The sequence below is a fragment of the Gavia stellata genome, chromosome 2 (assembly GCF_030936135.1).
Source record: "Gavia stellata isolate bGavSte3 chromosome 2, bGavSte3.hap2, whole genome shotgun sequence".
NCBI classification, from domain to species: Eukaryota; Metazoa; Chordata; class Aves; order Gaviiformes; family Gaviidae; genus Gavia; species Gavia stellata.
Genome location: NC_082595.1, coordinates 92,468,931 through 92,484,448, shown reverse-complemented (window position 1 = coordinate 92,484,448; position 15,518 = coordinate 92,468,931). Strand labels below are relative to the sequence as shown.

Below are 15,518 nucleotides of genomic sequence, written 5' to 3'. Positions count from 1 at the left end.
TTGGAAATGGTAAAAACTTTGCAGAGAGGAAATATTTCTTGTTATTTCATTTATCTATTTATAAAACGTAAATACTGTCAAACTCCAGATTTGTAAGAAGCTTTTAATAGGCAACTCATTAAATTATTTGATTGCATCTATTTCTAGCCAAGCCTCTTGTCAATCCAGCTCTTGTCCTTTGTTTTATTTGTTGCTACAGTAAATTGACAGAGTGCCACATTTGAGTCAACATTAATTCACTCTTAATTCTCATTGTTTCACTTTTTCCCTGGTAGGTTTTTTAAAGTTGTTTAGGGTGTTTGTTTGGTTGGTTTTAATCTGCCTGTCCCCTCCCTGCCATTGATTTATTTTGCTGTTTCACACCTTTTATTTTTTTCCAACAAGCTCTACGTTGCAATTCAGCAGGAGAAAGTCATGCAATGTAAGAGTATAGAAGAACTAACCAAACTCCCTGCATTTAACAGTGATTTGACAGACAATGATAAGTGCTATCATGGTGACATTATTGAAAGATGACAGACATGCGAATGTGCTGACATCTCCAAGAAGGCAAGGAGAGAAACAAGGCAATTAAATGTAATACTAATATACATAAAGAAGAAGAATTTTAAACTAAAATCTGTGAGGTGGATCCTGCAGTACAAAGGATTTTTTGACTTAAGAATTTTGTGTTGACCCATAAGCTTGAGGGAAAAGGGTCTTTTTAGATTGCTTTTCAACACCTTCCTCTTCCTGTCCCCCACCTCTCCTACTGCATCTGTGCTGGCCCTCTTCCGTTCTCGGTCCCTGTGGCTCCTGTTCCATCCTTACTTCTGCGCTTCTCAGTCCTCAGCATTTGAGGTATCTGGCCCTCAGGTAGCTTCTCCTGAGCGCTGGCAGAACAGGGCAGGCAGTCTCACCCCTGTTGCTTCCAGCAAGCAGCCTTCTGCTCTGGGCCCTGCAGCCCTGAACGGGGCTGATGGCAGAGAGGGTGCTCCCAGTTGCTCCCAGTTGCTCCCAGTTGCCATACACACAAAGTACATGGAGGGTCTGGCAGGCAACACTAACTCACATCTACTGAACATGTCCAAGTGACAGTCTGTCAGAGGCTTGTAACTCTGCCAAAGCTACATTTGTTTTCAGGAGGACAGCAGAATGCATCTCTAAACTCAGAGTAATACCCCGTGAAATGTCAAGTCTTGCTCCAATTCACGGACAATTAGAGATACTCACGGAATTATTTGGGCTTTTTTTTTTCCTCTCAGTATGGACAGAACAAGGTATATGGACAAAACAATGGTATACAAATGTATTCTGAGAAGTGGAAATTTTTTTCCTATGACTTTTGGAAAAAACCTGAGCCTGGCCAGGCACATGGAAGATTTCAGTCAGACCAGTTAAAATTTGGCAAAAGTCAGAAGTGACTAAATGCAGAGCCTGAAAGGGTTAGGCCCTTTGACTGCAGGTAGTTCTGCCAGCTTTTTTCATTACAAGCTGGAAGAAGGATGGAGTAGCATTTTAATCAGATGTACAGTCTATTAAACTGGAAGGCTCCTAACAGAGAGCTAATCTAAAAGGACTTAGGAGGTTTACTTACCTTGGGGAAGTCAAGGAGAAAATAATACGAAATTCATATTAGAAAAAGCAGACTGCGCAATATAAACAAGAAAAATCATTTTGCTGAGCAGACCTGACAAATGACAGCAGACAGTAATTTGTACAGGTGCTTGCAATGTGACATCTCCTTCATTTCAGGCACTTAGCAGAAGCTCTCTGGTTATAAGCCTGTTTGTCCTCATTCCAGACATAGCCCGTAAAAAAAGCAGAGATGACTGGATCACTTTTTAGATTTCAGGTGGGACAAATTCTCCTCTTGAAGTACTTTTTTTCTCTCTGCTGTCTATAGAAATGCCTGGAGAAACAGTGCTTCAACAGTGCTTCATTTTAAGTGCCTAAGTGACCTGGGCACGGTCACTAAATAGATCACTTGAAATTTTTAGCTATCCAAGAGCACTAAGCAGAGTTCTGTAGCTAGAGATACATCTTACCTATTGATACACAGGGAAGTCCCAGCCTGCCTCTCCTTCACAACACATGCCCTATTTGACTGACTAGTAAATCCACTGGTCTTCAGGCCATCTATCCTGTTGTGTGCGGTCACAGGACAGGAGAGAGGCTGATAAACTTTGCAGTAGCCAGCCCCCAGCTCCTGGGGCACTCAATGGTGCTCCATTAAGTGCACACTCCTTCCCCATAAGTTAGTGCTAGGGCCACCTGTAAATCCTGTAACGTGCTGCAGTGCTTCCTCACTCACCAAAGAATAAATGAGAGATTTTTGAACAGTTATTTCATCACTGGGCAAGAGCCAAACCTCTTTCCCTGTTCAGGGATGGTACAGGTCGAAGCTCATTAGCACATGTGAGAAGCCCACCTGCAGAACTTCTTTGCTGACTAAGCAACTTCAGTTAACAAAATATGATGTAAATTTGCCACAGGACTACTGTGCCCAGCTGAAGGGCAACTTTGGCAGTGCTTTTACAGTTCCAGCATTTCAAGATTCATTAATCCTTTTTCTGGTGTATATTTATGCCCCAGGGGGATTCCTTTCCAACTGAGTCTGCTCTCAGAGCCTTTTCTCTCAGCTTGGCCATGTTTACAGTTCAGCATAATTTCTATTTTTGTTTTTCTTACTTGATTCTTTTTTTATTCTTTTGTTATGCGGGATAGGCATAATTGAGCTATAACACTGGTGCTTGACTGACCAGATTTTAATGCTACTTTAACCCTCCCCCTCTAAAATAGGAAAGTTGTTCTTTCCTGAAAGTCTTCCTGAAACAATGATCAGATATCATTAAAATAATTTTGAAAAGCTTACATTTTGTTTTATTCATAATGGCTATAATTCTTTTATGGCCACTTGGGTAGTGTTTTAATTTTTCTTAATTCTGGAACCAATGCGAAGACTTATTTAAACAGAATAAAATCTCAGCTACTTTCCTCAGCAGCTTTGGAAAGCAACTTGGATTAGGAGCTGCCACTTTCCATGTTTCATCAAGCTTTTAGTCTTTTTAACTTAGATGTCTCTCCTGATTGAAAATCTAAGTGAAAGTTCTTCATCACCAACATTCAGGTGTCAGTTGTAAATGCACACAAAAAAACCCCCAACGCTTTAGCCAGGGGACAACACCTAAAAAGGGCCACATTAATCGGAATTATTATTTTCCAGTGAAGAATTCTGAAATTGAGCTGAACAGATGATTTTTCCCAACACCGCACAAAGGCAGTCGGGGTTGTGTGGCCGGTGGGGAGTAGGAGAGATTCCTCTGTGAATTGCAGCAATCTCCATGCAAACAAAACTACCTTGTTTGCAAACCTCTCTCCTGGACTCCCTTTACTTCACAGCTCAGTAAGAAGCTGGGGAAAAGCCAATCACCCTTGAATGTAAACAAAAATGAGTGCTGGGCCAGGGAGGGCTCCTTTTATCTCTGCTGGAGTTGTGCACAGAGTATTTCATCCTTTAAGGTGTGTAGCAGAATTTACTCATGGGAATAAAGAAACCACTAAAGCTGATACCCTTCAACATAGAAAAAAATGAGAGGTTCATGGGTTTAATATTAAACCAAGGAAAGGACCACTTTGATCACTGAGTTTGATCTCTTAACTTGAACTTCAAACATTACCAAATAGCTCAGGAGCTTAGTCATAAAAGTAAGGTTTAATCCATTAACAAAATAAAACAGTAGTTCTCACTGTGACCTGTATTTCCCTGGATTTCAAAAGGATTTACATCTGGGGCTTGTTTTGGATCTATCTCTAGTTAAAAGAGGTGCCTTGAATGTGACGTGTTGCTTTCTCAGGTCTATGGACAATGTTAGTTTTAATAATCAGGGAAAGTGTTTCATTTTCTTAACTTCTTGAAAAATCATTGTGGTAGTGAATCTATAAACATCTTATAGTGTGTAAAGTTAGCCCTCAGGATGCTTTTTGGGTGCTCCAGGTTGAGGGTCTTGTTTCCTTACATCCTGTTCTTTCTTTCTTTGCAAACTTCAGCACTTCTTCACACACCAAATATAAAAGTTGCATTTTATTTGACCTTTGTCTCCTCGTTTCCCACATCCCTACTTCTCTGTTTGGAAAATGTTTTCTTCACTTGACAGGCCAAGTACAATTCCTCCAGCTTCAAGAGGGACCAGACTGCATCTGTCTGCTGAGGCAAAAAATGTATTTAACACAGCACAGCTGGAACCCAGATAACTAAAAACAGTCACCCAGACAATTGCTCCACTTGATCACTCCACTCTGATGGCCTCTCTTGTTTACATCCCTGAAGACAGTGCAATTACATTGTGGAGCAGTTCAGGATTTTAGCCCACATTTCCTTGTTTTTAAACTAAATTTCTTGATAAATGTGCACTAGCTAGATGTAATTTTCCTTTTATTTTGGGACCGATTTCACCTTATTTTCTAAATCCAACCAGGCATAGGTTGCAGTAATGTAACCACAGTCCTAAACAAGAAAGAAAATGCTTTCTTCATGTTGTGTTCAGCTCTAACAGATGTAATCACTATATGCTCTTCATCCTAATTTGTGCATATAGTCTTTCTTCATACCTTTTAAATGCTTGGGTTTCTGTTAGTCACTATTATTCAGGGCAGTTAGGGTAAGATGTAGCTGTACATATGGATGGAGCTTATTTTGTAGAGTTTATAGAGCTAGCACTTTAGCTCTGCATGCCTCCATTCATAAATTCTTCCTGTAAAAACAAACCTGATTAATGCAGGTTGAACTTGCATGGCGTAAAACCCAGTCATCCCCTCTCCCTGTCAGTCCTACAGGTATAGAGCGTGTAGAAGTGTCTGTTGCATGGACAATGCCATGCCCTGCAAATCAAAGCTGCATGGGGAGGTCCCAGCCATGCACTTCTCCATTTAGCACCCATGCCCAACAAAAGCACGTTTCCAATATAAATGATATGTTATGATGGCAGATGTCTCCAGCCAACCAGCAAAAATTAAAGATGTCTCCAGCCAACCAGCAAAAATTAAGACCACCTCAAATTTTAGCACACTCCTTATGGGAAGTTTGCAGGATTTGACTCAAGATCACTTCAATCTAACAGTTAATTCATTTTTCATAGTATTTGTAAATTATGGCAGAGATTGGCTTTCAATGATGATGTGTCAGACCGCACTTTTCTTTCTCAAATTAGAGAATAAGCCTGACAGTAGAAATTCAGCGAGAGTCAAGACACGTTGCGTCTCAAAGAGACAAGGTGCTGATGATCAGCTGCTTGTTGATACCTTGTCTCTGTGGCAGCGGCAGCTCACAGCTCCTGCTGAATCAGGAACTCAGAGGCAGCCAGGAGTTGGGTATTGGTGCTTCTCACAACCCCACCAAAATGCTGTAGCTTCAAGCCGTGTGTCATCCACAATCTGACAGAGATAAATGATGGCTCAGTATGTTTATACTGTACTTATTATAGCAGTACCCCCAGCGATGTTGTTAGAAAGCGTTATTAATTTTTTATTATGGAAAGAATATTTTCTTTTGCATGTTTTCTCACGTGTGTGAGAATAATGGCAGTAGTAAGTGAGGAAACTGTGATTCTTTTTACTAGTTCTTTGCTGGAATGAACGAGCTGCAGAATTCCATGTTTGTCTAAAAGTCAGTGTAAGGTTTGTTAAAATATAAAAAATAAACCAAAGCAGGGTTACACACTAATTTCACTTGTAACAGAAAACCTATTGCAGGCATCAACGGTAAAGGCTTTAAACTTGATGTGAGGATAAGTCTTATCCTTACCAAATCTACTAGCTAGCATGTTTCTCTTGGTCTTTTTTGATTTTTTGAGATGTTCAAAGCATATTTTGCTTAGCTCTTAAAGCACTGAAATGGCTTTTACTTGTACTCTTTTGTTTGCCAGTCATAGGAAGACAAATAAGATCTCAAGATATTTGAGACAAATAAATCCATACCTACTCTTTTTTGTCTTCTGTCTCCTTCTACCCCCCAGTCTTCTAGAAATCTCGAGCCACTCCCAGACTCACTGAGATCTCAATTCATTCTTTTTGGTTAACTTTACACCTCCGTGAACTCAGCCCTTGTACAACAGCCCGCTTCTGGTGCGGTGCTGACTTAGCTCCGTTTTTCTTCTTATCTTCCCATACGTCCCGCCTTTTTTTCATTGTTCTTAACTTAGAGAAAGAGCAGTTACTTTCAGGAGAAGTAAACATAGTCAACATAATTTACTTTTTAAATTATTTCAAGTATTTTTCGGTAACTTAATCAAGAACAGAGTTGGGCAAAGAGGATGCATATTGCTATCTTTGTCTTACCCATTTCTGAAGAATTTAGCCAAGTTAAATAAACTGTAGTAGAACTCAATCCTCTAATTTAGGTTACTAACTTAGTATCTGCTTCATTGAAATTGTAAGTGCCTGGCTCAGGAAAGTGAGCTAATCTATTTACAATGCAATATACAATTACGGAGGCACAGATTTGCCGGTAAAGACCTGCAGAGGAAATTGATGGCGTGGTCTGGCTTTGGCATCTTCTTTGGTACCTCTGGGAGTTTTCAATGCTCTCTTCAATTGTGTAAAGGCACAGCTGCATGGAAAGAAAGCCCTTTTGGTCAAAGCCCACCTCCATCTGTGCATATTGTATTACATCACCAGTGGATAAGAACAAAACTAATTTGGCTACAGGATGTGGAAGCCTTCCGAGCCTTCTGCATCCTCACTAGTAGGCCCAAAAATAGGCAGCCCTTTGCCTTTCCTGTCACTAACTCATGACTCATCTGGGTGCCTCTGGAAAAAGGTAGATAATCCATGCAGAACAAGTCTCCAACAGTTCCTGCAGCAAGAATAAAGCACAGGACCCAGATATTTCTGTTTCCAGTTTAGGCGGAGGACATCTGGTGCCAGTATGCCTGAACTGCAGCAGAGGTGTAAGTGAATATGTAAGTGCCTACCCTTGCAACAGATCTCTTTCCAATGGAGATAGCATGGGCCAGAGACAGTTCACAGAATCACAGAATCACAGAATCACAGAATCACTATGGTTGGAAAAGACCTGTAAGATCATCAAGTCCAACCTGGGTAAAGAACTTTTTCCTAATATCCAGCCTGAACCTCCCCTGGCACAACTTGAGGCCATTTCCTCTAGTCCTGTCGCTAGTCACTTGGGAGAAGAGACCAACACCCACCTCTCTGCAACCCCCTTTCAGGTAGTTGTAGAGAGCGATAAGGTCTCCCCTCAGGCTCCTCTTCTCCAGGCTAAACAACCCCAGCTCCCTCAGCCGCTCCTCATAAGACTTGTGCTCCAGACCCCTCACCAGCTTCGTCGCCCTTCTCTGCCACTAGCCAGCTAGAATGTGGCCACCCTATTTTGACAGAGGAGGAGAGAGAGTAGGAGAGAGAGTAGGAGAGCTTAGTAGTGCAAATATGGGACATTGTACCTCGGGCCTCAGGGTGAGGGCATGATTTGAAGCACACTGAATATACTAGTAGAGAGGTAATCTTTCAGACAAGCTGGGAAGATAGCTACGGGGTTAGGCAGTCCTGAACACTAGGTGTACATAACTGTAGCCTGGGAATACGACTGGGTTTTAGCATCAAAGTTTGGATGTAGGCATACTGAATCTCACAGTAGATTTCCAGTACTTGTGAACATAGTTTTCTTTGTTTCATTATTCTTATGCACTTTCAGGTGCGCAGTTCTAGCATCAAGGTTTCATGTTGGTCTCCTTAGGATTTGAATGCTGTACTTATGGGCTGTTGGAGGGATAATCTTATTTTAAGGGATTCCCTAGGCTGTCATCAGTCAAGACCTTTAGAGAGGAAAAGGCTGCTACCAAGGTGAGAGGAAACTAACACAGTTATTATAATGCCCCATAATGCTATATCCTGAAAAAGAATGAGGACATAATACGAGGAAATTCATTAAATAAATTGAAAGGATACAAAAATGAACTTTGCATATACTGTGAACTTTTATTCCTTTTCCTGTGCCAATGATTTTTTCCCAAAACACCTAATCCTCTCTTCCTCCTTAATCTGCCTCAAGGCTCCCTTTGACACTTCAAGAGCACAGTTTACGATCACACAGTGAGTCTGTAGCAGAACTTGGAAAAATAATCTGACATCCTACCACCTAGGCTACAGTGAAAAGCTACTAGATCATGGTATTTCTTGATACTGCTAGTAGTGGTTTTTTATATATCTTCTCAGTAACAGCTGTATAAAATATTGAACACTGATTCTTTTGCTGAGAAAAGGAATTTGGTTTTTTAGACCTTTTTCTGGGAAAAGTTTCCTTTTTTGGATGGCTGCACTTGATAATAGTAGTTCAGACCTTTCAGAGAAACTTTTTCAATAATAAACATTATACTTAAATTAGAAGACTTTATTAAGTAGGAAGATGGGTCATTACTTAAAGAAATGCTTTTAATCGAAGATATAACATACCTCAGAAACTTGTTCAACATTGCAGAGAGATTCTTTGAGCATAAGCTTTGAATTTGTTTTACACAATTAAAAATTGCAAAAACAGGTCTTCTGTTGGATCTGAAGAGGAATTATAAATGTGACTGTATGCCATAAGATGTATGTGACACTATGCAGTTTCAGTGGCTATGAAACTGTGAATGTTGAAGCAATAGGGACTTGTTTAGTAAGTTTCCAAATCCCCTTAGCTGCTAAAGCTTGCTCAGAATAAGAATATGGTTTTCCATCGTTAAATTAGATTGAATATTTGTTTCCTCCTACCTGTGATAGTGTAACTACATTAAAGATGTAATTTTGAGAAAGCGGATAGTTTGATGTATACAATTGCTTATAAAATAGTGAGCACTGACTGATAATTTTTTTTTTTATTTTTACAGTAAAACCTAAGACTGCATTTGCTATCAAACTGTTTTGTACAATGTAATTAAAAAGCTTAATATTTTGGCAACATGGGAGACGAGAAATAACTGAGTCTACATCCATTAACTGTAACAAATAGACATTATAAGATATATATAGCCCTCATCAAGGCAAGGTCATTTTTATGGGAATGACTTTTCTTGGGCTTCAGGAAAAAGCTAACACATAGCAACTGACTTTTTAAGAAACCATTTAGAAAAGGGCAATTTAGTCAGCTTGGTAGGTGATATTTGCAAAGAAAGTCATAGTTTATAATAGTTAGTCATTTGGATGTGAGAAGTTGTTCATGTCCCCTTCTCTCAACATTCAGTTCCATGTTTGAACATATGAATTAAAAAGGGTGAAAGTTCAGAGTGGGGACATGTAAGTTCAAAGGGGGGTATTTACACAGTAACTGTTTTTAAAATAAAACTTCTTAGTAAGACCATTGCATCTTTAGAAAATTGGGCTATTGTTCCCAGGTTCATAGTTTTACAAGATATATCTGACTTTCATATTAGCTGTCTATACAAAAAGAATTTGGAAGAAAGAATAAAATCATGAAATTACTACTGGTAAGTGCTTTTTTTTTTTTTTTTCCAGACTAACACACTCTTTCAGTACCAGGCAGTGAAGATAAATTTTGTCTCTGATACTGTTTTTATTACAGTTTTGGATTACACATTTATTTGCAATGACCTATCAAAATTAACAGGTTCCTTACCGTTCACAGTTTATCAGGATGCCCCAGAGCTACTTCAGCAATGAAGAAAGCAAAGCTCTCTGGAGAACAAATGCTAACAATAAAGCAGCGGGCCAGTAATGGTAAATTTTTAATCATTGCCTTTTTAAATATTACTTCTTTGTAAGCTAAAGTTGTCATTACTCTACAGGCTTTTTTCCCTATGCGTGTAAATCTTCTTTGTATAAATAGTGAATTCACCGTCAGTAGAATTGAAATTGGGTTTTGTGCTACGGAAAACTGAGCCAGCAGTGGAGTGGTCAGACTGGTCTGAGTTACGTCTACATAAATCTAAAACACTAAAATATCTCAAAGTAGAATAAACCACTATAATTTTCTGGTTCATATCTCATTCACCAAGATGCATAGTTGGTCTTACATTGTTGCAGGATTCAGAAGAGAAAAAGAATTGATTTCCAGAGGGGTCAAGTCCTCATGAGCTCCCTTGAATTCATTTGGAGCTGTGGCTCTGTAAGCTCTGGTGGATGTAGATGGCCTTGTGCCATTTCATCTCCAATGTGCTGCAATCCTTCCTGGGAATGTTGAGTTGCAGGGAAGATGACGAAAGTATCTTGGATGAAAGTCAGGATAGTACCCTGATAGTTGAAGTGCAATTAAACCAAAATGTAGGTGCTTCAGTTCAAATAAGTAATGCACAAAAGGCTTGTCTGGGAGGTGCCTAAGTAAGTTCTGAGTTTTCTTGGAAAACTTTCTGTAATCACTTAGTCTGTGACTGTGCATGCCTAAAGATACTGCCCTCTTAACTCTTGGTGGTGACTGTGTTTGAGAGCCACAAAGCATTTATAAAAAATGCTTTGTTCAAGAGTGTGCAGGAGCCATTGCAACCCACATAGCCAGCACAACTGGAGAAAGTCTTGGTGGCCTTTGGTCAGTAGCTAGTAACCGGGAAGTGGAAGATCTGGATGTAATTTTCTCTACAACCTGGGAAGCATTGAAAACTGTATCCGCCATGCAGGACAAGACAGTGGGAACACCAGTTTCTCTAGCTTTAGGAGTTCAGACTTTGACTTGAGAGAAAACAGATCTATCTCTTCCCAGGACTATTTTATGCTTTGTTATAGTAATGAAAAGGATAAATAAATAAAACCTTTACAGTTTATTCCTGTCTGAATCCATAAAGATGCGAGTATCTTTAAAATTCTGGTCTCTAAATGTTTATGCCATAAAAACTCAGAAATCACTTCCATTTTGCATATTATCCTACATATCGTTATTTAATTACACCCTTCTGAACCATGAAATTGTTAAAAGCAACAGCAGAATCACCCAGTGCATCAACAACATTTTACTGTGTTGGGAAAAAAAATCTTCCAAATTAGTTACAAATTATTTTGACAATGCTGCGATATGAAGAGATTAGCATGTTAAGATACTTTCTTTTCCTTCAGAAGATCTATAAGTGGACACAGTCTTTCAGATAAATTACATATGACAGTGGAGCAGAATTTGTTGCTGCAGGTGCATTTCTTACAATATAAAGTTAAATCAGTACATATAAAGAAAAAGGTGTGTCTTATTGATCCTCTAGGCATTTTCAACACTCTCGCTAGAAAATTACTGCAATTTTTAAAAGAAAAGTAGTGGAAAATACATTGGTTTAACTTCAAAAGAAAAGTTTGAAGAACGCTTCCTTTTTCTTTTTTACTTTAATACTTTCACTTGAAATAAATTTATTTTCAAATATAGAAATAATTAATTCACTGAACTCTGATTTAAAGCTTAATTATTTTAACACCCCTTTTATTTTTATATCACACAGGTATAGAAAATGATGAAGAAATTAAACAGTTAGATGAAGAAATCAAAGAACTAAATGAATCCAACTCCCAGATGGAAGCTGATATGATTAAACTCAGAACTCAGGTAACAGTTTTATGAAGCCCTAAATTCAGCTGCTTTTCCTACATGACTGATTAAACGAAATATAGCAAATATATAGTTCCCTTGTATGTTTCTTACATATTAAGATTTCTATCTGTCATTTGCCATTTATAAAATCAGAAAACGATATCCATTATGCAATCTCCACATCAGTTACCAGCATGTAAAAAAAAAAAAAAAGAAAAAGGTTTAGCAAAATGTATTCTTTAAAATAATGGCAAAAGCATGACCTGTCATGGTCAGCTTTGTATTTCCCCTTGATAAGGCTATGCCTTTCTAATAGCAGTTAAAATATTGGGTGAGATCATGGTCATTAACATAAGTTACAAGGTGAAGGAGTCCAGACGAACAGCACAGCGTGGCTTTTGCAAGGTGTGTGTTACGGAGAGGGAAGTGAACACCTGTTACACTTCACTTCATCATGTGGTATATTAAGTGCAGCCTTTGGCAGCAGTAATGGTTCCACAGATCCAGCTTAATTCCTTTTAGGTTTCACATAACTCCATCGAAAAAAAAAGGAAAAACTAATATTAGACTATTATTTAAAAACTAATTTTTTACCAGTCCTAAAACTGGATGGAAAGGGCAAAGGAAGGAAATAATTAACTGAATTCTTTCCCTGGCATTTTCTGGTGTCCAGCATAGCTTCTGGTGCTTTTTTCTTCACATGATTTGAGCACAGACCCCAACAGTGAGATTTACCACAGTTCTCACCATTTATCAGCCTTTAGTCCCGGAGTCATAATCATCCGATTGATCTTGATGGAAACAAAGTAAACTATTTCTTGTTACTTCTTTGTCTGCTGCTTGTGGAGAAGAGCACCATGTTCTTTGTCATTCTCTTATATACTCATAAATAGAAGGCAGGATCTGCCTCTTCAGCTTGGTTTTTATTTAACTTCTAAACCTTAGCCAAATTGATATTGAACCCTCATTTCTATTTTATGCCAGTATTCCGGGTTCTGTTGTCATTATTTGGCCTTTATAGGATTTGACTTATATTTTACACAGATTTCTGATGTGACCAAGTGTAACTGTAGGATAATGAGGACAAAATCTGCAAGAATGTAAAGCAAGAAGAATAATCAATAGCAGGAAAAGTATATGTATTTATGTTGGAGGAATTCTGTCCTAAGTTTTGAATCTGGCAGCTTCCAATCTGCCTTACGTTTTCTGTTGCTTAATACAATGCTGTGGGTGCTATTCACGTACAGGCTGATTTAGCTGAGATTTTAAAAAATGTGAAGCACCCATTATGTGTACATTAGGTAAATGCTCCAGTTGTCACTAACCTTCTGCATTTTGAATTTTATTTTTGGCCAGATGAATTAAAAAAAAAAAAAGCCACGATAACGCTATCACAGGCATATAACATTTATTGAGTTTCAAAGATTTAGCTAGGAATTTCACATCAAGTTTGGATCTGAAATTAGTACAGAAGCCATACTTCAGTGGTCTTAGTTCCAGCTTTCGTGTCTCAGACTAGTGCCATTGCATATTCTTAGAAATCAGAATAGGCACCACCTGGGACCACTACTTATTCTTGGTAAAAACCCTTCAACTGATGATTTTACCATCAAGTTGAAAGGAAGCTTTTTACACCTTGGTGCAGCAGATTCAGAAAAAGGGTAGAATGAGTGGCAATGACACATACTGTCATTAAAATAATTAATAGGATTCTAGAAAGTAGAGCTACAAGAGACCTTGAAACGTTATTTTGTCCACCAGTCTTCTTCCCTTCCTACTTCGCAGCTCTTCCTAAGCCAATCCTGACAGCTGCTTGTCTAACCTGTTCTTTACTTCCTACACTAGAGATTCCACAGTCTCTGGGCAGTCTGGTCTAATACTTACCTGTTCTTACCCAACTAGCTACTGATGCCTAGCAGAAATCCCAGCTGAGTCAAACTTCAGAAAAATTCAGAGGCCTCAGTTTTGAATTCATACTCTCCTGAAGATAAGCAATTACATTTCCAACACATAGAGAGTTAAATCACAGTCATCAGTCTGTTAAGAGGATCAGAGTCAACAGTCCCCTTTATTTGCAGCAGTAAGATTATATTGAACATAACAAAATGTTTGCTGATAAAACTTTAGAAAATCATTGTGCAACCTAGATTTCAATAAGACTTCACAGGCGAGGAATACACAATGGGAAAATAGTGTAAGTTCTGCGAACACCAGAAGTAGCATCCGTCTTGTTTGATATGGATTTGCATCCCATATGATTGTAAGTGCCAGCGAAAGTTTTTCCTACAACAGGAACTTCCCTTCCATGTAGAACCTTTTACATTTAATGAAGTGAAAAGTCATGCTGCAGCCTTTTTCTTAGTTGGGGCACTCATAAGACTCTGCTTTACTCAGCTGCCTTTTTGCATAAGACTTGGAAGAAAGTATTTTTAATCTAAGAGCTTCTACTAAATTTGTCCAAATTTAACATGCAGGTCCAAAAGTATAAGGGGGCAGAAACAAATAAAGGTGAGAGGGGGAAAGAAAAATCTGCAAATAACTGTGTGTCTCATACAAGCAACAGGTTATCCTGTTTTTAGAATAGATACAAGTGAACATTCATTAGTTTTAGGGCAAAATGTGGGGAGGGAAATTTCAGCCTTTAAGCAAGTGAATACAATAATTAAGTATGCCAGTTATCTTAAGATACTTCCAGATGAGTACTAAATGAAATTGCGAGATATGCTGATTAGCTTGCTGCCACTGTATTTGCAGATAGTAAGCATCTCACATGAAAAAAGATAAAAGATCTATTCAAGTAGCAGTGCTCAACTAGCTAGATAATCTATAAAATGTCAGCTCCTACTTAAGTTAGTGTGAGGCAGCATCAGTGTGCCATACTGAACTGGACTTTCATTGACATCAGACTCTTCACTTTGGTCTGTAATATAAAAAATCAGTTTTTAGAGTAAATATTGGAGCATGACTGACTCTACCAAGCACCTATGAAACATGTTTTGCATCTCCGACATAAACAAGCTAAAAGCAAAACAAGAGAGGAGGATGTGTTTCCAGTTTCAAAGCTGAAGAAAGTATTTTGCCTACTGTAATATGTTGCAGAAATAGCTCAAAATCAATTAATTGCGACAAAACCAAGCCCTTGCAATGCTTACTTGCTTGGATTAACTGTTATATAAACACCTGTAGTCAGAGTAAGAGATACATGAAGATCATTTTATGTAGCCACATCACTTGTCAAAGTGACTTCTATCAACTAGTGGGCTGTATTTCCATAAGCAGACTGAAACTTTAGGTCAAGAATAAAACTTGAGGCATCTAACAATCTGATTGTGCCAACAATTTCCTAAAATTTACTCACCCATGCTCAAGTTAATATTCACTTAAGAACCTTTTTCCCTTCTGCCTGCTACTACTGCATAAACCTCCAGCCCTCCCATCAGCATTTAAATTCTATCAATTCTTCCCACAGTTCACTGTCTATGCCAACGTAGAAATGGATAAAGCTCATTTTGAGAATTCAAAACCTTGTGTTCTTTGGCATTTTTTCCACTTCTCTGGCATCTTTTTTTCACCCTCTTGTCAATGCATATTTTAACCTACACACACAAAAGCACACTGTACACTTTGTAATAGATGTTAATGGTTGTCATCCAATGTGGAAAGTAAGGACAGGTCTACAGAGGAAAGCGTAGACAGGTACAAGTGAGCTCTGCATGTGCTCTCAATGAGCTGGACAGAAGCCAGCGCTCATCTGAAATCCTTATAGCCTCTTAGCACAGAGCTCTGCACAAGCTTGGGTGAGTTGCCTCTCAGCAATGCTTTTTAGCTCAAGCATGGCACCATGCAAGGTTGGAACTAGCTTGTGTCTGGTCACCTGGGAACACAGGCAGAGCATACTTGCAGCTGTCTTCACCTGTACATGACAACATGCCCCAGGGACCCACACTCATGACTATGTGCAAATTTTCTTCAGTTCCTTCAGTTCTGCATGTCATTGTATTTATTAGAAAACTTTCCAAATTTG

General features: G+C 38.7%; 1 protein-coding gene across 4 annotated transcripts in view; it reads left to right on the top strand.

The window, feature by feature from the left end:
* Window positions 1-15,518, top strand: part of MYT1L (myelin transcription factor 1 like) — a 129,220-nt gene that overhangs the window by 111,953 nt on the left and 1,749 nt on the right. For 3 of the 4 annotated variants that reach the window (XM_059828774.1, XM_059828758.1, XM_059828749.1), the window contains exons 17-18: window positions 9,617-9,708; window positions 11,406-11,509. In XM_059828774.1, coding sequence (XP_059684757.1) covers window positions 9,617-9,708; window positions 11,406-11,509 — 196 coding nt within the window. Of the gene's footprint in view, window positions 1-9,616; window positions 9,709-11,405; window positions 11,516-15,518 lie in introns of all 4 variants that reach the window. The other variant, XM_059828767.1, reaches the window with a different exon arrangement.